The sequence below is a fragment of the Scyliorhinus canicula genome, chromosome 3, assembly GCF_902713615.1.
Source record: "Scyliorhinus canicula chromosome 3, sScyCan1.1, whole genome shotgun sequence".
NCBI lineage: Eukaryota > Metazoa > Chordata > Chondrichthyes > Carcharhiniformes > Scyliorhinidae > Scyliorhinus > Scyliorhinus canicula.
In genome coordinates, this window is record NC_052148.1 from 123,724,526 (window position 1) to 123,746,286 (window position 21,761).

At 42.9% G+C, this 21,761-nt stretch overlaps 1 protein-coding gene across 19 annotated transcripts in view; it reads left to right on the top strand.

Annotated features, from left to right (window-relative positions):
- The window catches only part of fryl (furry homolog, like), a 553,990-nt gene that overhangs the window by 523,433 nt on the left and 8,796 nt on the right, over positions 1-21,761 (top strand). For 14 of the 19 annotated variants that reach the window (XR_005459993.1, XM_038791218.1, XM_038791221.1 and 11 more), the window contains 2 exons: positions 11,042-11,059; positions 16,927-17,037. Coding sequence is in view for 18 of the 19 variants with exons in the window: in XM_038791218.1 (XP_038647146.1) it covers positions 11,042-11,059; positions 16,927-17,037 (129 nt within the window). In the remaining variant the exon portion in view is untranslated. The remainder of the gene's footprint in view (positions 1-11,041; positions 11,060-16,926; positions 17,038-21,761) is intronic. The other 5 variants (XM_038791214.1, XM_038791227.1, XM_038791225.1 and 2 more) reach the window with 1 other exon arrangement.

Below are 21,761 nucleotides of genomic sequence, written 5' to 3' on the forward strand. Positions count from 1 at the left end.
TTGGAGACGGAATATCATGTAATCCCAAGCGCTGAAGTTAAACTATTTTGCTTCTTCATACTGAGGAAGGGGAGGTGGTGGCCTAGTGGTATTGTCACTGGACTAGTAATCCAGAGACTCTGGGTACTGCTTTGGGCTCCCGGGTTTGAATCCCGCCATGGCAGATGGTGAAATCTGAATTCAATAAAAATCTGGAATTAAAAGTAAGTGATGACCATGAAGCCATTGCCGATTGTTGTAAAAACCCATCTGGTTCACTACTGTCCTTCAAGGAAGGAAATCTGCCATCCTTACCTGGTTTGGTCTACATGTGACTCCAGACCCACACAGCGATGTGGTTGACTCTTAGAATGGCCTAACAAGCCACTTAGTTGAAGGGCAATTAGCGATGGGTAACAAATGCTGGTCCAGCCAGTGATGCCCACATTCCAAGAATTAATTTTTTAAAAAGGTCCCTCGCCCAACTGTGGAACACATATTATGGCAGGGAGTAATTATACCAACAAAGTGGTGTTCTGGAATGGGCACAGTCCCAAAGTCTAATGGCTCAATTACAGTGTGTGGAATTGACTCAAATAAACAAACGTGAGATCCTCCTGATAGCATCAGTGGGTGGAAGATTTACCAAATTCGCAAAAAGTACCCTTTCCATCAAATTAGATGCAGTTGCTTGTGGCAGTTGCCTCAGGACAAAGAATCCAGACTTTTGACCACTTTGATAATGCCATTCAGTCATTGTTGCTTTAATAGATTGCCATTTGAATTGCTCCTGCACCAGAAATATTCCAGGGAACGATATCTCAGATGCTAAACGGCATACAAAGAGTAATATACCATATGGACAACATATCTGTACGCGGTTTCGAGGGGAAAGCATAATTGTAGAGTGAGAATCATCCTCCAGGTTCGACAGCATGCAGGTTTGATTCTAGGGCACGTGGATCCAGAACTGCTGATCATCATAGCAGCAGCATCTACAAGTCTGGATGCAGTTTTGTTTCAAGTTCAAAAAGATGGTAAAGTAAGTCCTGTTTATTACGCCACAAGAGACACAGAGAAAACGTATGCAGTAATTGATAACTAAGCATTAGCAGCAATATGGGCGTGCGGTTTAAAATTGAAACTGACCACACGCCTTTGGTCAATCCTCTTAAGAGATTCTGAAGCTGTTGTCTAGAATTTAATATTTCAGACTGAGACTAAAGGAGGTATGATTCATTAACTGGATGTGTTCAAGGGAAGCACTTGGTGATAGCAGATGCACTAGCAAGAATACCAGTGGACGGGACGAACATGGAAGATTTGAATTTCATCAAGAAAGTGAAAGCGTATCCTTCACTCGTTACCACGTCATTTTCAAACCAGGGTCGCGACCCAGAGGCGGGTGTTCCCAATTGCGGGGCCGTGCGTCACAGCGTTCCCGCTATCAGGAAGTAGTGTCCGACGGAGTGAACGGCTTTTAAAAATGCCGGCCGTGACCAGCTTTCAGAATGTTGGCCGTTCTGCATCCCTGCCGCCTCAGCAGTGCGCAGGCCCGGTGGGACAGACTGCTTCCTCCTGACGTCAGCCTGCTGACCTAGGAGCGCATTTGTTTTTATATCGCCAGAGTCTTCCTGTCTGGAGCGGAAACAGAGAGCTGGTCACACGCCCTGTACACTGGCATCACGTGTTCTGGGTGCAAGAGACTTTCCTACATTTTGTAGCTGCTAGCAGTGCTGCTGTGAGTTCCAGGGCCTCTGGTGAATATCCATGAACAAGAAGCTGAAAACAGGAACAAAGCAGCATCAAGATGTGCATGGGTTTCCTCCGGGTGCTCCGGTTTCCTCCCACAGTCCAAAGATGTGCAGGTTAGGTGGATTGGCCATGATAAATTGCCCTTAGTGTCCAAAAAAGGTTAGGTGGGGTTACTGGGATAGGGGGAAGCGTGGGCTTGGGTAGGGTGCTCTTTCCAAGAGCGGACTCAATGGGCTGCATGCCCTCCTCCTGCACTGTAAATTCTAAGATGATTACTTGAGGTGTGGGTTATTAATTGTGCCACTGAAAATCGGATTGCAAAGTCTGTGTGTGTTATATGCAGGGAAGCACTGGCAAATGAAAGTTTAAAACCCTCAAAACTTCAAAGGCATTTGAAGACTTAGCGTGTCGAGTTCTAGGACAAACCTTTTTATTTTCAATAGATGCAATGAGATCTTAAATCATCAGCTAAAGTCCTTATCAGAAATGAAACATTGAACAACAAAGCAAGTGAGATAGTGAGGGCCAAGCAGGCTTACCTTTCACATTAAAGATAAGTGAAAATGATGAGTCGCGAAGTTTGGCTGGCATGGGTTGTGAAGGTCAGCCGGCATGGGTCCTGAATATTGGCCGGTTGGTAAAAATGGGTCTTGGGCAAAAAAGTTTGAAAACACTGCATTATCAAGCACCACTCCTGAAAAGAGATTACAGGAGATTAAACAAACACAACAGCAGGTTGACAAATGTATCCAAATGATGGAATACTACCAGAAAGGATGGTCTGATTATACGCCGAACAACCCGTACTACAGCAGTACTTTGAACAGAGAAAGCATCTCACAATCATCGATGATTTCTTAGTTTTTAATGACCGACAAGTCATCCCTTAAACACTTGAACTTGAGATTCTCCAAAAAATTCTTCAAGGTTACTTGGGGATTGCAGAATGTCGAACAAGAGTCCAGCAGTCAGCCTGGTAAGAAGGCATTTGTCATTCCATATGAGAACCAATCTTAAATTGCTTTGCGTGAATAGCTAACAGCATAGCAAACCACTGTTATCCTCCACTTTTCTATCGAGGCCATGAGAGCACCTGGCAATGGACTTATTTGAATTTAGAGGCAAAGTATTTATCATCATCGTTGATTACTACTCCAGATGGATTGAAGTGAACAGATTGCACAGCATCAAGGCGAATCCGGTCATCAATCACTGAAGAGAATCTTTGTGATACATGGCATCCCAGACATTGTTGCATCAGACAATAGTCCACAGTTTGCTCACAATTATTTTTACATCTTTGCGAAGGAATAAACTAGCTCACCTAGATATCCTCGGACGAATTGAGAAGCTAAAAGGGGGTTCAAACAATCAAAGAATTAATGAAAAAGGATGAAGATATTAACTTAACCCTTCTTGGATACAGAATCTCACTGCTGCAAAATGGGAGTTCTTAAAAGGAAGACAACGAAGAATGCAAATTCCAGCTCCACAAAAGAAACTACAATCTAATATTACTTCAGGTGATCATGAGAATCACAGGGAGCAACAGAGACACAAACAGGCTCAAAACTTTAACTTTAGACACAGAACCCAAGGCTTAACACAGCTGCAGCCCAGGGAGTGTGTGTGGATACGAGACCAACATAAAGGCATAATTATAAAACGTGCTCAACAACCGACACCGTATAAGGAGAAACCAAAACACCTTAATATTCTTGGAAAGAAAGTCAAACGAAACTTGGGCTTACTACTCGGATCCGGATGGAAACAGAAATGAGACAAAGCTCTACAGCCACCCAAGACACATGTATCAAATGAAGAGAAAGCGCAGATAGTCCTTGACCTCAGAATGAGATCAGAACAAGATTAGGGAGGTTGGTCAAGGCACCTCTGATGTTAACCCTGTGACGTATGAGACTTTGCAGAGAAATGAGGGAGGATGTATATAATTAGGACAAAGGGTGGCGGGAGGAGATGTAGAGTAAATAGTTAACAGCAGAAGCACCTTGCACCTGAAGCTGATGTAACTATGATGCAATGTCATATGACCAAGTAACAGACCTGGTGGGAAGGAGAGGTCTGGCCTTGTACAGAGTTACTGGGATGTACATGGAGCTTTAAATAAGTAATAATGGTTTTTACAAGCTACAGCCTTAAGTAACTTTCTCAGGGAAAAAACCCCATCTAGACCCCAAACACAAGACAAAACAGTTCAGACCATAATTTCCAATCCCCTCTGGCTGTAGGAACTGAAGGACTGCTAATCATTGTTTAAAATGGGAGAACGGGATAGTCGAAATAATTATAGACTGGTCAGCCTAACCTCGGTGTTAGGAAATGTTTTCAAAACATTTCTGAAAGGAAGTATGAATGGTCATTTAAAAAGACAAAGATTGACCTGGATGGTCAGCATGGATTTGTCTGACTAACTGGGTTGAATTTGTTTAGGAGGTAATAAGGAGAATCAATGAGGATAAGGTGTTTGATGTCATCTACATGGTTTTTGGCAAGGCTGTTGACAAAGCCCCATATCGCAGACTAGTCAGAAAGTTAAAATGTCATGGGATCGAAAGAAAAGTGGTGCATTGGATCCAAAATGACACCGTGCCAGGGAAAAAAGGGTAATGGTAGACAGGTGTTTCTGTGACAGGAAGCTGTTTCCAATGGAGTTCCGCAAGGATCAATAGTGGATCCCTTGTGTTAATTATATATATATATATATATCATGATGTAGACTTGAATATAGGAACATAATTAAGACGTTTATAGATTATATGAATATTGACGGTATGGTTCATAGTGAAGAAGAAAGTTGCCTGCTGCAGGAAGATATCACTGTACAGGTCAATGACAAAAATAATTCAATATGGAGAGGTGTGAAATAATACAGTTGGGGAGGGCAAATAAAGGAAGGGAATACACAGTAAATGGGACGATTCTGAGAAATTTAGAGTAATAGAGGGACCTTCGAGGGCCTGGAGGTGGACCCTCTGCAGCAGACCATGGATGAAGGCATAGAGCAATGTTTTTAAAACTTTCTTTCCTGGGGCTCACTTTTACCAGCCGGCCAACCTTCGCAACACACCATTTTTGCTTGCCTTTAATGCAACAGGTGAGCCTGCTTGGTCCTCACGATCTCACTTGCTTTGTTATTCATTGTTACATTTCTGCTAAGGACTTCAGTTGATGTGAAATTCTCGATTCATCCTTTGAAATAAAATTGAGAGGTTTGTCCTCAAATTCACCATGCTTAGTGTAGTAATCCACGGGAGGCAGGAGTTCCGTCACCACACCAATATTTATTTACAATAACGATATTACAGGAGCAGCTACAAACAGTGCTGCTAGCAGTCCAGTCAACTTAAGACTGCTCACAAAGCCTACACAGGTGATTATATGGGCCCCCTCAATGAGCTATCATTGAGGGAGCTCATACTCCAATTGGCCAACCAATAAAGCCAATTGGAGTTCATTACACCCCTCCCTCCCAAGGTCCGAGGAATTCCTGCCAGCTGGCATTCCTCTGAGCTTCTTCCTGCTCCTCATGTCTGGGTCTGTCACCTCTGTGTCGTTCTCCGAAGTGGGCGGGGTGTACCTTATAGGTGCTCGTCTTTTCCTTGACGACCTCCTTGGAAGTTGTTCTTCCTCCTCCTCGGGGAGAGGTGTCGCGGCGGCCTCGTCGAGTGTGTCCATCTCCGACTCGGATGACTGGATGACGGGGTCTGGAGAAATTGCTCGGGGCTGGGGTGTGGGTATCCTTTCCGTCTGGGCTATCCCAGCTTGAGGCGGTCCTGCTTCGCCTGCCTCCAGGTGTGGTTCCGCTGCCCTTATTTGGTCTAGGTGTTTCTTCAGCACCTTACCTCCTATTGAAACCTCATAGGATATGGGCCCTGTTTGGGACTCTACCGTGCCTTTGACCCACGTTGGTCCATTCCCATCATTCTTGACCCAAACCGGTGCCCCCACCTGGAAATGTCTCTGCTGCCGACTATTATCATGCCCCCCTGCGTTGGGCCTCCTGTTGTTTCTCCACTTTCCCTGTTAAATTTGGGAAAAGGAGACTCAGCCTCGTTCGCAGCCGCCTTCCCATTAAGAGTTCAGCTGGCGGTATGCCCGTTGTGGAATGTGATGTGGTCCTGTAATCAAACAGCCAGCGGGAGAGCTTTGTGTCTATTGACGCTGCCGACTGCTTCTTGAGTCCCGCTTTAAGTGTCTGGACCGCTCTCTCTGCCAGGCCGTTGGTCGCTGGATGGTAAGGGGCCGTTTTGATGTGACGGACTCCGTTTTCCTTCAGGAATTTTCCAAATTCCCCACTTGTGAATGCCGTTCCGTTGTCCGACACCAAAACCTCCGGAAGTCCATGTGTTGCAAACGAGGCCCTGAGCTTTTCAATTGTCGATGCTGTGCTTGCCGTGTTTATCCGGTGGACGTCCAACCATTTGGAGTGGGCGTTCACTATCACCAAAAACATTGAGCCCATGAAAGGGCCAGTGTGGTCAATATGCAGGCGGGTCCACGGCCTGCCTGACCATTCCCACGGGTGCAATGGCGCTGCTGGTGGCACTCCTTGCCCCTGTTGGCACTCCTGGCACCGACTTACCAAGGCTGCTATGTCTGTGTCCAAACCTGGCCACCAAACGTAGCTTCGAGCTAGCATCTTCATTTTAGACACCCCTGGGTGTACGTGATGTAACTCAGTTAAGATTGCCTGACGGCCCTGAGCTGGGACGATTACCCGGGCTCCCCATAATAGGATACCGTCTTCTACGGTTATTTGGTCCCATCTGCTCCAGTATGGGTGCATCTGGGGCTCCACTGGTCTTTCCAGTTCCCCTGTTAGCAGTAAATGCTTGATCTTGGCTAAAACTGGGTCTTTTTGCGTCCACAACCGAATATGTTGTGCGTCTACTGGTAGGGTGTCCAAAAAATTTAGAGTCATTACTGTCTCCTCTACTTTTGGTATTTGCGGCGGAGTGTCTGGGAGGGGAAGTCTGCTCAAAGCATCTGCATGTGCTACTCGCGTTCCCGGTCTGTGCTCCAGAACATATCTATATGCCGCCAGTAGCAACGCCCAGCGTTTGATTCTAGCTGATGCAATCGGGGGTATTGACTTGTCTTCTTTTAATAACCCTAATAACGGCTTATTGTCCGTCACTATGGTGAATTTCCGCCCGTACAGATACTGGTGAAATTGTTTTACTGCGAATATCACCGCCAGTCCTTCCTTCTCGATTTGGGCGTACTTCCTCTCAGCCATCGCCAAGGTCCTCGAAGCATAGGCTATTGGCCATTCTTCCCCATTCCTTCCTCTATGGGCTAAGACGGCTCCTTCCCCGTAGGGGGGTGCATCACAAGTGACCACCAACTCCTTCCTTGGGTCATAATGCTCTAGGACATTTTCGGATGACAGCTGTTCCTTAATGTCCCTAAATGCTCGGTTTTGGCGGGTGGACCATTTCCATTCTTGCCCCTTTTTTAGTAGCTGGTGGAGGGGTTCTATGATGGATGCCCTATTTTCAATAAATTTTCCATAATAGGTTACCAACCTTAGAAATGATCGTAACTCCTGGACCGTGGTGGGAGCTGGGGCTTCTTTTATTGCCCTTACTCTGTCTTCTAATGGATGTAAGCCTGACTCGTCTACTTTATATCCCAGGTACGTCACTTGTGGGGCCAGAAAAACACATTTTTCCCTTTTTAGCCGTACGCCTGCCTTTGCGAAACGCCTGAGCACTTCCTCCAGGTTCCTTAAGTGTTCCCTGTTTGTCCTACCCGTGATTAAGACATTGTCCAAATAAATCGCCACCTGCGGTAGTCCCTGCAGAATATTTTCCATCGTACGCTGGAATATAGCGCAGGCTGATGACACTCCAAAAGGTAGCCTAGTATAACGAAAAAGCCCTTCAGGGTGTTGATCGTAGCGAACTTCTGGGAGTCCTTGTCCAGTTTTAACTGCAGGTAGGCGTGGCTCATGTCTAGTTTCGTGAACAAAAGCCCACCTGCCAATTTGGCATATAGGTAGTCTATTTTCGGGATTGGGTACTTGTCCAGCAGTGCGTATTTGTTTACTGTCTGTTTGAAATCTCCACAGAGACGTATCGAGCCGTCTGGCTTCAAAACTGGTACCACCGGCGCTGCCCATTCCGAAAACTGTACTAGTCTGATAATGCCGTCGCGCCGTAACCTTTCTATTTCGTCATCTACTTTCTTCCTTAATGCAAAAGGTACCGGCCTGGCCTTACAAAATTTCGGAAGGGCTTCTGGGTCCACGTGCAGGGCTTCTGGGTCCACGTGCAAAGTTGCTTTGGTGCCTATGATTTCCCCCAAACCTTCCTGGAAGACCTCCGGGTATTTTTGGAATACTCCACTCAACTGCCCGCTTCCACTCTGGAAAATTTTCATCCAATCTAATTTTAGGTCTTTCAGCCAGTTCCGTCCAATTAAGCTCGGTCCGGAGCCCTCTACTATCGTCAACGGTAATCTGAGCAATTGTTTCTCATATTCCACAGGTACGTGAGTCGTGCCTAGAACTTCCAGGGGTTCCCCGTGTAGGTTTTAAGTTTCGGCGATGTTTTTGTTAGGGTTAGTGGCTGGAGTCCATCTTTGATTTTTCTAAATGCTGCCACTCCCATTACTGATACGGCCGCACCCGTGTCTATTTCCATTATTGTCGGCCGCCCGTTCACCCGTGGGGTAATCCTAATGGGTTCTGCTTTCTTCGTTGTAATATTATATAATTGTTCCCCTTCGGAGGAGGATGGGGCGTCTAGGTTGTGTACTTCCCTGCGTCCCCACCTGCTATTCCTCTTTTGCCAATTCCGTTACTACTTGGAAAGTTTTCGTGTCCGGCGCATCGGGATAAGTCAGATTACGTATAATGGCGAAAGCGGAGGGTCCGCAGCCCGACAGCAGGATAAGCTGTCTCCTTTCGTCCGTCAGTATATCATTTGCCCGGAAGAAGTAACACATTCTCTCCACATACTGGGACCAGTCCTCAATAGCCGGGTCGAATGCCTCTAACCTCCCAAAAAACGGCATTTTTAAAATGGCACGACTTACCCTCCGAGTGCGGCAGCTGGTCTCCGCAAAATTCGTAGTTTACCTCGTCGCCACTGTAGTAATCCACGGGAGGCAGGAGTTCCGTCACCACACCAATATTTATTTACAATAACGATATTACAGGAGCAGCTACAAACAGTGCGGCTAGCAGTCCAGTCAACTTAAGACTGCTCACAAAGCCTACACAGGTGATTATATGGGCCCCCTCAATGAGCTCTCATTGAGGGAGCTCATACTCCAATTGGCCAACCAATAAAGCCAATTGGAGTTCATTACACTTAGTCTTCAAATGCCTTTGATGTTTTAAGTTTTAAACACTCATTTTCCAGAACTTCCCTGCATATAACAGATGGGTTTTGCATCCTGATTTTCATTGGCACAATTAAAAAACCCATACCTCAAGAAATCATCTTTATACTTCTTTGTACCTGATTTCAGTTTTTTTGTTTGGCTGTTCACCAGAGGCCCTGGGGCTTTGTATAGACTAGCACTGCTTTGTACTGCCATGGACACACCTGAGCAGCTCTCTCCAGAAGATTCAGATCTGATATCCTGGGCAGGAGGTACACTGCCTGTTTGTGTCTCTGGCCCCCTCTTCCTTATAACAAAACAATCCATCTTCAGTTCCTTGCCTTGCTTGCTCACAGATGAAAAATGGCAATATCTCTCCTCTGATTTTGCGCCAAAAGCTTCTGGCAGGAAGACTGCATCGTTCCATTTAAAAGCCGGTCATGACCGGCATTCTCAATTTAAAAGCTAGAGTACTACATTCATTTCTGGTAATCACGTTACAGGAGAGATGGGATCATATTAAAGAAGAGATAGAGGAGATTTACAATGACGTTTTCAGGAATGGAGATTTTTAGCTGTGCGGAAAGATTGGATAGCCTTGGGGTGGTTTCTTTGGACCAGAGGATCTTGGGGAGATTTGATTGAGGTGAATAAAATAATGAGTGGCCTAGATAGAATGGATATAAAGGACCTATTTCCCTTAGCAGAGGTGTCAATTAACAGAGAGCATAGATTTAAAATAATTAGAAAAAGGAAGACTGGAGATGAGGAGAAAGTTTTCATCCAGTCGGTGGTGGGAGTCTGGAACTTTACTGCATGGAAGAGTGGTAGAGGCAGAAACTCTTGACGCATTTGGATATGCACTTATCATGCTGTATGGACCAAGAGGTGGACAGTGAGATTAGACTAGTTATCTCTTTTTCAGTCAGCACAAACAAGATGGGTCAAATGGCCACCTTCTGTGTCATAGATGTTCTGAGTAAGCAAGCATAGAATTGTTTTTTAAAAACTATGCTTAAAATGTAAGAAACATGTTATGCCACCTTGGGTAATTCTATCCAAAATCTTAGTGAGGAAAGAAATTAAAATTTCCTCCCAGTTATATTGGCAGCCTCAAAAATGTATTATGTTACAGTGACTAAAAAGACGACTGTGATTCTTGAGGTTGGAAAATAAATGTGTTCTATTTTAGCCCTACAAAATGCTGCAGTGGCTAGATTCCTCCAGTTAGTATCATTTCAAGAAACTGATTAATAAGCAATTTGTATCAATTAATTTTGCCTCAAAAGAATCATTATGGAGAGAGCCTTAAATATATATCTTTTTTTTTTAAGTGGGAACGCATTCAAGTTTTTTAAATTTTACTTTTAAAAATAAATAAATATGGAGCATTCTACACTTAATTCTGTATTATTAAAGCAATGCAGTAAAATTATATTGATTTATGTCCTATTGAGATAAATATTAAATTGATAATTTTATCACATTGCCACCATTAAAGTTGATATTGGACTTAAATATGTAAGCATGGTTTTGAAAAAATGTAAGATCATTCAAAGTACAGGTATAAGATTTTTCTAACTTGGTAACTGCAGGTGGGTTTCTATTGGGCAGTGTAATCATACCATAAACCAATTAATAACTATTGTAAACTTATCACAAAACCAAAAAATGGTTTATATTATATTCTGTAACTGTTTAATGTGAAAATTTAAAATCTGGTCTAAATTAAAGAAGGAGGCTTTATGAGATGACTCAGGCATAATGAGAATTCAGGTAAAATGCATCATTTAACCATCATCACTAGGGATTTGGGTTCAATTTGTGGCATAGTTTAGTTTGTAAATTGGTTCTGATAACACTGGGACATCTTTGACTTTGTGTGAGGTTTAACTGTCACTAATTCTTGATCTCTTTTTCTTTCTTTGTTTTGTGACTTCACCTTCTTGCTTAGCAAATGGAAGTTCTAGCAGTAAGTGATGGTTCTTGTCTTCTAGACATATTAACAGTGTTGGAATCGCAAACTGACCATTGTTTGCCGTGTTTACATTTGTAACCCTGCAATGTGTCTGACATCATTCATATATGTGTGCAGATGTTGTGCAGCTGCCAAAGAATGCTATGTGTTGCTTTCATGTCTTTTTGATGAAAATTATACAACATGCCTTTGAGTAAATAGTTACTGAAAAGAAAAAGATAATTTTCTTTCATTGAACATCTGTAGCAAGTACTGAATGCTAAAATAAATAACATTGTATGTATTAAATTTTTGATTCCACAGACATATGTATAACAAGCGGGCAATATTGCTCTTGAATTGTGCACAAATGAATATGACCAACGTGATACTGACAATATATTTCAGAAATTAAAGTTGATGACTCAAATGGAATGTTAACCAAGTCTTTTTTTATTATCGCTGCTCTCAAAGACCTTTTAGGATACCAAAGTTTGGTTTGTTTGTGTAGATGATAGGTATTCAAAAATATATGTTTTTTATAATTTAAAGAAGGCTCTTTTTTCTGTCAAACGATTTGGGGTATGAACATTTGTTACTTTGCTAAAATATCAAATTTAAGTGCCGTATACCTAAAATATATAAAGTATGACCTTGTTTTTCATTTGTAATCTGTAATCAGCAACAGAAATGTTACATTAGTGGAAGTTCAGACAAACTCCAAAAGAAACCATATTTTCTATCATGATGATTTGTGTTCTCTGATCAGATTTAAGAATTTTGTACTCTCCGTATGATTTGGTGAGCTTGGCAGAACACTAACGAAAATTATTTTCTTTCCTTAAATGTAGAATGTGTAAACCCTTATCTAGAAAATGTCAAGGAAAAATTATAGATTCTGGTTTATTTTCCAATATGTAAAATTTATCAAAATATGTATATGTATGAAAAGCGTGTGTAGAGAATATTTAGTGAAGCATACTATTGTTGAAAATCTAATTTGTTTCTCACTGTGCTGTGCTGTGGTTTGTGTGTTTATTACTGCCAGATATTTACAATGTTTCCTATCTTTTAAAAGGAGGTTTTGCAGCATGAACAGAACATAGTGATGTTAAATATATACAACAGATATACATATATACATACAAATATATATAAATATTCGTCATTGAATTTGGCATTTAATTTCTTGCTTTGGTGGTTTTGTTCAAGTAATAATTCTGCTCAGTGTCTGATGTCTGTTTTTGAAATATTGCGGTACAATATATAATACATTGAACAGATTTGAAAGCACACGGAACACCTATGTCATTACAAGAATGAAATAGCCAAAAAATGTGTTTTTCTTCGCTGATTCTGGTCCAGATTTTCTGGTCTCTGGATTGTTGTAGATTTGATATACTCCTTATGTTGCACTTTGGGGGCAGCGTGATGGCGCAGTGGATTAGCCTTGCTGCCTCACGGCGCCACGGTCCCAGGTTCGATCCTGGCTCTGGGTCACTGTCTGTGTGGAGTTTGCACATTCTCCCCATGTTTGCGTGGGTTTTGCCCCTACAACCCAAAGATGTGCAGGCTAGGTGGACTGGCCACACTGAATTGCCCCTTAATTGGGAAAAATTAATTGAGTACTCTAAAAAAAAATTTTAAAGTTGCACTTCAGAAGCCCTACGAATTCCCAACACACTGGCTCCACGGGAAATGTGAACACCTGCCAACTTACCTCACCTACCTACCCACTGAGACACCCACTGACGATGATTGCCACTCCTCAGAAGATCCGAGCCTCTGTCTAAGTGTGTTTGATATACTGAACATTTTAGCAACTAAACTATAAAATATATACAGTGTTTCCAAATGACAGTTTCTTGAGAAGTTGAGTTTTAAGATTAACAATTCTGATGAGCCACGGTGTTTATTTAAAAAGAAATAAAAAAAGACATTATCACTGTTGTTCACTTATTCAGGCCAGTGATCAAGAACACACGGCCTATTGTCCAGCAATGTCATAAAGCACATCCAGCAGTTTTAAAATCATGAAAATATTCACCCAGAAATGATTTGATCCATTGATGCTCATCCCTTTGGTACCCATACTATCCAAGCCTAGCTTCAACTGCATGTATCTCCACTATCTTGCCCAGCAAATTACTTCAAATATTTATCACCCTTCGAATAAAAAACTAATTTTGAGTCAAAGTTTACTTCTGAATAGTCACAATTTTGAACCTCTAGTCCTTTTGGTTTAACATACTTTAATAATTTTGATATTTTATATATTTGTGAGTTTCCTTCCCACCTCTTCCCCACAACCCCCGCCCAATTAATATTTCCTAATAGTTCATCCCCATTACAATTGTGATCATTTTTGTGCAGATTGACTTTTTTTTCAATACTGCACCTGTGAAACAGTAACGGAAATTTTAATATATTAAAGATGAATATTGCTGAAAAGAAAGGCATGTTGCTGAATCTTTTTGTCTTACACTCGTCACAACAAACACAAAAATGCCAAATTTCAAATGATCACAATAAGGCATACTACAAGCGACTGGGGATATAGCTATCTTGGATCTAGTATTGTGTAATGAAACAGGGTTAATTAATAGAGTCGTAGTAAAATATCCACTGGGAAAAGTGATTGTTAGTACCATTTAATTCTATGTTAAGTTTGAAAGTGACATACTCCAGTCACAAACAAGAATCTTAAACAAAGCCAATTATATAGGTATGAGGGGAGAACTGGCAACGGCTACTTGAGTAAATAGACAAAAAGGTACAGTGGTAAATGTTTAGTGGGAGACATTTTTTAAAGTCCAATGGGATATACCTTTCACAAACAGCAATAATATAGGATCCCACCACCACCACTGAGAAACATGCGGCTGAGGGACCGGAGAATCCAGCCCTATATATTTATAATGTTTGTTTTTTAAATATCGTAAGATCTCCCACAATTTCTGCATATAAATAATCAAAAATAAATGTTAATTATAAATGCTTTTTTGCATAGGATTATTGTTATTTTTAAGAAATATTGTAGCAATTAATATGCACTTGATCAGTTTATTAAATTAATGAGTAAGGTGTTGGAAACTAAACATTAATTTTCATCCCCATTGCTGACAGAAAACGTGTTTATAGGCTTGAATATAATGTATTCTAGATATTGTCAACATAAAAAGTGCTACAATTCTGGTTGGACAAAGTACTTAGACCTTAACACCTCCATTAACCTAACTTTACAGGGGCTGGTTTAGCACAGTGGGTTAAATAGCTGGCTTGTAATGCAGAACAATGCCAGCAGCGTGGGTTCAATTCCCACACTGGCCTCCCCGAACAGGTGCCGGTATGTGGCAACTAGGGGCTTTTCACAGTAACTTCATTGAAGCCTACTTGTTTGTTTTTTGGAAATTAATTTGAGAATTGTTATGGACTTGACTGTAAATATATTCAGATAACAGTTTGATGAACAGGTTTGTGGTGTGTAGGAAGGAAGGGAGATTTCTCGAGGAATTAAGGGCTATGGGGAGAGAGCGGGTAAATGGAGTTGAAATCAACCATGATTGAGTGGTGGAGTGGACTCGATGGGCCGAATGGCCTTACTTCCGCTCCTATGTCTTATGGTCTTATAGTATTTAAGATTGTAAATACCACAGTGGTTAGCACTGGGACTACGGCGCTGAGGACCCAGGTTCAAATCCCGTCCCTGGGTCACTGTCCGTGTGGAGTTTGCACATTCTCCCCATGTCTGCTGGGTTTCACACCCACAACCCAAATATGTGCAGTTTAGGTGGATTGGCCATACTTACTAAATTGCCCCTTAATTGGAAAAAAATAATTGGGTACTCTAAATTTATATTTAAAAAAAGATTGTAAATACACATGGAACTAAAGTAAATTACGGAAACTGGCTTTGAATATGTTGCCGCATATTTTAGGGAGTTATGGCTTTTTGTTAAGCTGATTACAATTTGATGTTACCTGTGCTAATTATAAGAAACTTGAACTGCATTACTTCCTTTTATATTTCCGATTAAGAGCTATGCTTATTTTCAATATTCTTAGACTGCTGGCTATCCTTTCTATTTCTGTTGATTCTTGAATTTTCTAAGTAAATACAAACTGCGTTGTTGATAAGGTATGAAATAATTTGTTTGCCTAACATTGAGAGGGGACCAAATTATACAGGTCAAATAACAAGTCTACTGAAGCATCGCAAGATGATAACTATTTATGCTGTTAAATCAGCTTCCTGGCAATATTGAATGCAGTGCTATGTCTCTGTTAGTTCTTAATTTTCCACAAAAAGAACAGAAACTAAACGGGGCTTAAAGTTAACCTTGGTTCTTTTCAACTGTTTCACTTTTCAAAAGGGTAGTGATGATTAGTTCCAGAACACCTACATATATACAAATTGGAAGCAGGAGTAGGCCATTCAGCCCCTCAAGCCTGCTGTACCATTCAATAAGATTGTGGCTAATCTGATTGTAACTTCAATCCCACATTCCCACCTACTCCCTATAAATTTTTGAGGAAGAGAGTTCTAAAGATTCTCAACCCTGAGATAAAAGAAATTCTCCTTCCTTCTATTTTAAATGAGCGACCCCTTGTTTTTAAACAGTAACCCCTAGTTCTAAATTCTCCCACAAAAGGAAACATCCTCTTCACCTTATCAAGACACCTCAGGACCTTCAATGTTTCAATCATGTCGCTTCTTACCCTTTTAAACTCCAGTGGATACAAGCCTAGCCTACCACCCTTGCATCATAAGGCAACCCGCCCATTCCAGGTACTAGTCTCGTAAACCTTCTCTGATCTGTATCCAATGTATTTATATCCTTCCTTAAGTAAGGAGACCAGTCCTGTATACAGAAATTGTTCCAGCACTCACAAAATGAGTGAAAAGTCTACCATTTCAAAAACATGGACGGCACAGCGATCAGTACTGCTGCCTCACAGCACCAGGGGCCCGGGTTCAATTTCGGCCTTGGGTGACTGTGTGGAATTTGCACCTTCTCTCGCTGTCTGCCTGTGTTTCCCCTGGGTGCTCCAGTTTCCTCCCACAGTCCAAAGATGTGCAGGTTAGGGGGAATAGGGTAGGGAGTGGGCCTAGGTAGGGTTCCTCTTTCAGAGCTTTGATGGAGACTCAATGGGCCTAATGGCCTCCTGCACTGTAGTGATTCTATGATTCAATGTAGAAACTAATATTGACCAAAGGCAGGGTATCATGAAGTAAGCTTATGCTCTTAGCATCTTCACAATCAAATTGTCTGTGTGGTAATGGGACTTGGCTGTTTCTGCAACTTGCAGCTCAATTTTTGTTTACCTAATAATCATTGAGTATAGTTAGCTTATTTTGTTAAATTTCTATGTAGAAATCATAATATCAAATAAAGAATGTAAATTCAGTGAGCTTAGTGCTCCACATATTTTTATTGTACCACTTATACACGGGAATAGTAACTTATAGATATCAGTTCAGCAATGGGATTTAAAATTATACTGAGGAAAATATTTCATGATGTGGTACGGTGCTTTCTGAATATAATGGATTTAATTCTTTGTTCACTTGATGTTAGATATCAGTCTGTCAGAGTAACGCTCGCTGCTTTGTGTCAGATGCGCCAGTGAGCTGACTTTTTTGTTTGCTTTCTGTGCTAGGGCTGTAACTGTGATTGTAGTGCAAAGGTCAGTCTTCATCTGCCCTTCCATCAGCTTTACATTGTATCAGCTCATTTTAAGATGGCATCTCCTCTGCACAGTTAGCCAGTAACCATTTTTAATCTATCTTCATCGCAGAAAGCAGGCTGTGATTAACCTTCAGGTTACTGCATGTGCAGTAAGCTAAGGAAGATACTAATTTGCCTGCATTTACTCTTTAGGAGTTGGAGCTGTGTCGAAGGCTATACAAACTTCATTTCCAACTATTGCTCTTGTACCAAGCCTACTGTAAACTCATCAGTCAAGTTGACACCATCAAGCAAAAAGCTGAGGTAACTTTTAAATGATGTTTGCAATTATTTTCTGTGTGTTACCATACCAGACCTTTTTCAATACACCTTGCTTTATTTTATAAATACTTTTTCAGAACTGATTCCTTTACAACAGTTATCTCTTAACAAATTGTTCCACAGCCTCCTCTGAATAAATCTTCATCCTCACTTCTACCAGAATTTGTAAAAATTGTTATTTTTGATGTCCATCGTACTTTTACCCACTGATGTTCAATTTAATTCTTCATTTCTGAGCCTTCCTACCATCTCTGATTGTTGTTTTAGTTAAATGCATTTTAAAAACTTATATTATCTGTTAAACTTTCAAATTCCCTGGAACCAATTTTGTAAACCTCTTCTGCACTCTCTCCAATGTGCTCACATCTTTCCTATAGTGTGGCACCCAGAACTGTATTCAACACTCCACCTGAGTTCTAACTAGTGTCTCTTAAAGGGTTGTGGATGCTCTGTCATTGAATATATTTAAGACTGACATGACAGATTTTTGATCAGTCAGGGTTATGGGGACCAGGCAAGAAAATGGAGTTGAGGCCAAAGTTCAATCATGATCGTACTGAATGGTGAAGTAGGCTCAAGTGAGACCTCATGGTCTACTTCATTCCTAATGTTCCGCGATGCTGCTTTTGCCCAACAGCAATCCACCCTCCCTAATCTCTATGCACCTTGAAGCATACATCCCAGCTGGCTACTTTAAAAACTACCATCGCTGGGCCTCTGACAGAAATCTGTGTGTCCTCTTTGGCCACAGGTAATATCCCACTGGATTGGAGGATAGCCAATGTTGATAATAGTCTTATTAGCGACAGACAGCATGGTTTTGTATGAGGGAGGTCATGTCTCACTAATTTGATCGAACTTTTTTAAGGGGGTGACAAAAATGATTGACGAGGGAAGGGCTGTGGATGTTGTCTACATGGACCTTACTAAAGCATATGATAAGGTCCCTCATGGCAGGTTGGTGCAAAAGATTAGATCACATGTGGTCGATCCAAAACTGGCTTGGCCATAGAAGACAGAGGGTAGCAGCGGAAGGGTGTTTTTCCGAACGGAGGTCTGTATCTAGTGATGTTCCGCTGGGATCAATTTTTTTTAAAATTTAGAGTACCCAATTATTTTTTTCCAATTAAGGGGCAATTTAGCGTGGCCAATCCACTTAGCCTGCACATCTTTGGATTGTGGGGGTGAAACCTACGCAGACACGGGGAGAATGTGCAAACTGCACACGGACAGTGACCCAGGGCCAGGATTCGAACCCGGGTCCTCAGCACCATAGGCAGCAATGTTAACCACTGTGCCACCGTGCTGCCACCGCAGGGATAGTTCTGAGACCTCTGCTATTTGTAATATATATATAAATGACTTGGAAGAAAACATAGCGGGTCTGATTAGCAGGTTTGCGGATGTTACTAAGATTGCAGGAGTTGTGGATAGTGATGAAGATTGTCAGAATACGACAGGATATAGATAGACTGCAAAATTGGACAGAGAAATGGCAGATGGAATTTAACCCAGACAAATGCGAGGTGATGCATTTTGATAGATCCAATTTGGGTGGGAGCGATAAAATAAATGGCAGAACCATCAGCATAGACACACAGAGATCTGGGCATGCAGGCCCACAGATCCTTAAAAGTGGCAGCACAGGTGGAAATGGTGGTAAAGAAAGCATATGCATGCTTGCTTTCATCGGGCAGGGTATTGAGTATAAAAGTTCGAAAATTATGTTACAATTATATAGAACGTTGGTTAGGCCACATTTGGAATATTGTGTCCAATTCTGGTCACCGCACTACCAGAAGGACGTGCAGACTTTGGAGAGAGCACAGAAAAGGTTTACCAGGATGTTGCCTGTTATGGAGGGTATTAGCTATTAGGAGAGATTGAATAAACTGGGATTGTTCTCCCTAGAAAGATGGAGGCTGAGGGGCGACCTGCTAGAAGTTTATAAAATTATTAGGGGTATAGATAGGGTGAACATTGGAGGCTTTTTTCCAGGGTGGAAATGACAATTACAAGGGGGCACAAGTTCAAGGTGAGGGGGGAAAAGCTCAGTGGAGAAGTGCGGGGGAAACATTTTTTTATTATAAACATTTTATTGAGGTATTTGTGATTTTGTAACAGCAACAAGAAACAGTGTATATACAAATATAAACATAGTGCAACGGCCATCTTCCTCCCTCAGGAGGTCCCGCCTTTCTTACACACTAAACTAACACCCCCCCCCCCCCCCCCCCCCCCCCCTCTGCTGATGATTAATTTTCTCTGAAGAAGTTGACGAACGGCTGCCACCTCCGGACGAACCCTGACATTGACCCTCTCAGGCCGAACTTGATTTTCACCAGACAGAGAAAGCCAGCCATGTCAGTTAGCCAGCACTCCGTCTTCGGGGGCTTTGAGTCCCTCCAAGCTAATAGTATCCGTCTCCGGGCTACCAGGGAGGCAAAGGCCAGAACGTTTGCCTCTTTCTTCTCCTGGATTCCCAGGTCTTCCAACACTCCGAAAGTCTCCACCTCTGGACACGGTGCCACCCTTGTTTTCAACACTTTGGACATGACATCCGCAAGCCCCTGCAAGAATCCCCTAAACTTCGGGCATGCCCAGAACATATGAACATTGTTTACTGGTCCTCCCGCACACCTTGCACATCTGTCTTCTATCACAAAGAGCCTGCTCATCCGGGCCTCTGTGTCATGTGTGCCCAGTGAACGACCATAAATTGTACCAGGCTGAGCCTGGCACATAATGTGGACGTCGTTGACTCTATTCAACGCATCCTCCCAGAGACCATCCTGTATCTCTCCTCCTAACTCCTATTCCCATTTGTGTTTCAGCTTCTCGGTCTGCGTTTCCTCTGACCCCATGAGTTCTTTATAGATGTCCGAAACCGTTCCCTCCGCTCTATCTACCTTCTCCCGTGGGCCCGTATTGAAATCAGCTCCCCTCTGACCACCGCCTTCAGCGCCTCCCAGACCATTGCTGCCGAGACTTCCCCCGTGTCATTAACTTCCAGATAATTCTGGATGCATTTCCTCACCCACCCGCACACCTCATCCACTAACAGTCCGACATCCAATCTCCAATGCGGGCTCTGCCCACACTCCTTGCTCACCAGTAAGTCCACCCAGTGAGGGACATGATCCGAGACCGTGATCGCTGAGTACTCAGTGTCCACTACCGCCGTTAGCAAAGCCCTGTTCAAAATTGAAAAGTCGATCTGGAGTACACTTTATGTACGTGTGAGTAGAAAGAGAATTCCTTCACTCTCGGCCGCCCAAAACTCCATGGGTCCACTCCCCCCATCTGCTCCATAAACCTCTTTAGTTCCTTTGCCATTGCTGGCACCCTGTCTGTACTTGAGCTCGACTGGTTTAGCCTTGGGTCAATGACTGGTGTTGAAGTCCCCCCACCATGACCAGCTTATGCGAGTCCAGGTCCAGGATCTTCAATATCCCAATATCCTCTTTATAAACTCCACATCATCCCAGTTTTGCGCATAAACATTCATGAGTACCACCGGCAGCCCTTCCAGCTTGCCACTCACCCATGATGTACCGACCTCCCAAATCCGCAACTATTCCTCCCGCCTCGAATGACACTCGCTTATTAATCAGAATCGCGACCCCTCTAGTCTTAGAGTCCAGCCCCGAATGAAATACCTGCCCGACCCATCCCTTAGTCTAGTCTGATCAATTACCCTAAGATGCGTCTCTTGTAACATTGCCACGTCTGCCTTCAATCCCCTCAAATGCGCGAACACACGTGCCCTCTTAACCAGCCCATTTAGCCCTCTAATGTTCCACGTAATCAGCCTGGTCAGGGGGTTTCTTACACCCCCCCCCCACGCTGATTAGCCATCACCTTTCTTAGGCCAGTCTCCAGCTCGCAGGCCCGCCCCAGGCAGCCTCCGTCCCCAACCTCCCTTTTGTCCCCCAGCAACAGTCCCTCACCCATCAGCAGAGCAATTCCCCCCCCCCCTCTTCGCCCCGCCCCTATAACAGCCCAGTAAAAACAGCCCCCTTCAACAAGCACAACATCTGCTCGCCCCCCACTGTGCTTCTTTGAGCCAGCTAGCTTGGTAGCCCCTGCCCATGGTGCCAAACATTTTCCCAGCTATTGTCCCCCCCCCCCAGCTCAGACACACATATTCAAGAGAAAACCTTCCCTGCCCAGTTAACCGAAAGAAACAAAAAGCAAAGAAAAACCCCACATCGAAAATTCACACCTCCATCCCCCACCAGTACAAATGCAAACTTTAACTTACAAAAATACACGGTAGTTCCAGGAACAATACAGAAGGCATTACAAATATAGTGCAAGAACAAAAACATTTTTATGTGAACACTGCAACAAAGTTCAAACACCTCAGTCCCCTGCCTGCCCTTTCCTTCTGGCGAAGTCCATCACTTCCTCGGGCGACTCAAAATAGAAGTGTTGCTCCTCATAGATGACCCAAAGATGGGCCAGATACAGCAGTCCAAACTTCACCTTCTTCTTGAAAAGGGTCGACTTTACTTGGTTGAATCCCGCTCGTCTCCTGGCTACGTCCGCGCTCAAGTCTTGGTAAATGTGCAGGTTGCTGTTCTCCCACTTACAGCTCCGTGTCTGCTTGGCCCATCATAGAATACGCTCCGTATCCAGGTACCTGTGCAATCTCACCACCATCACCCTTGGGGGGGGGGGGGGGGGGGGGTCGGTCACCTACA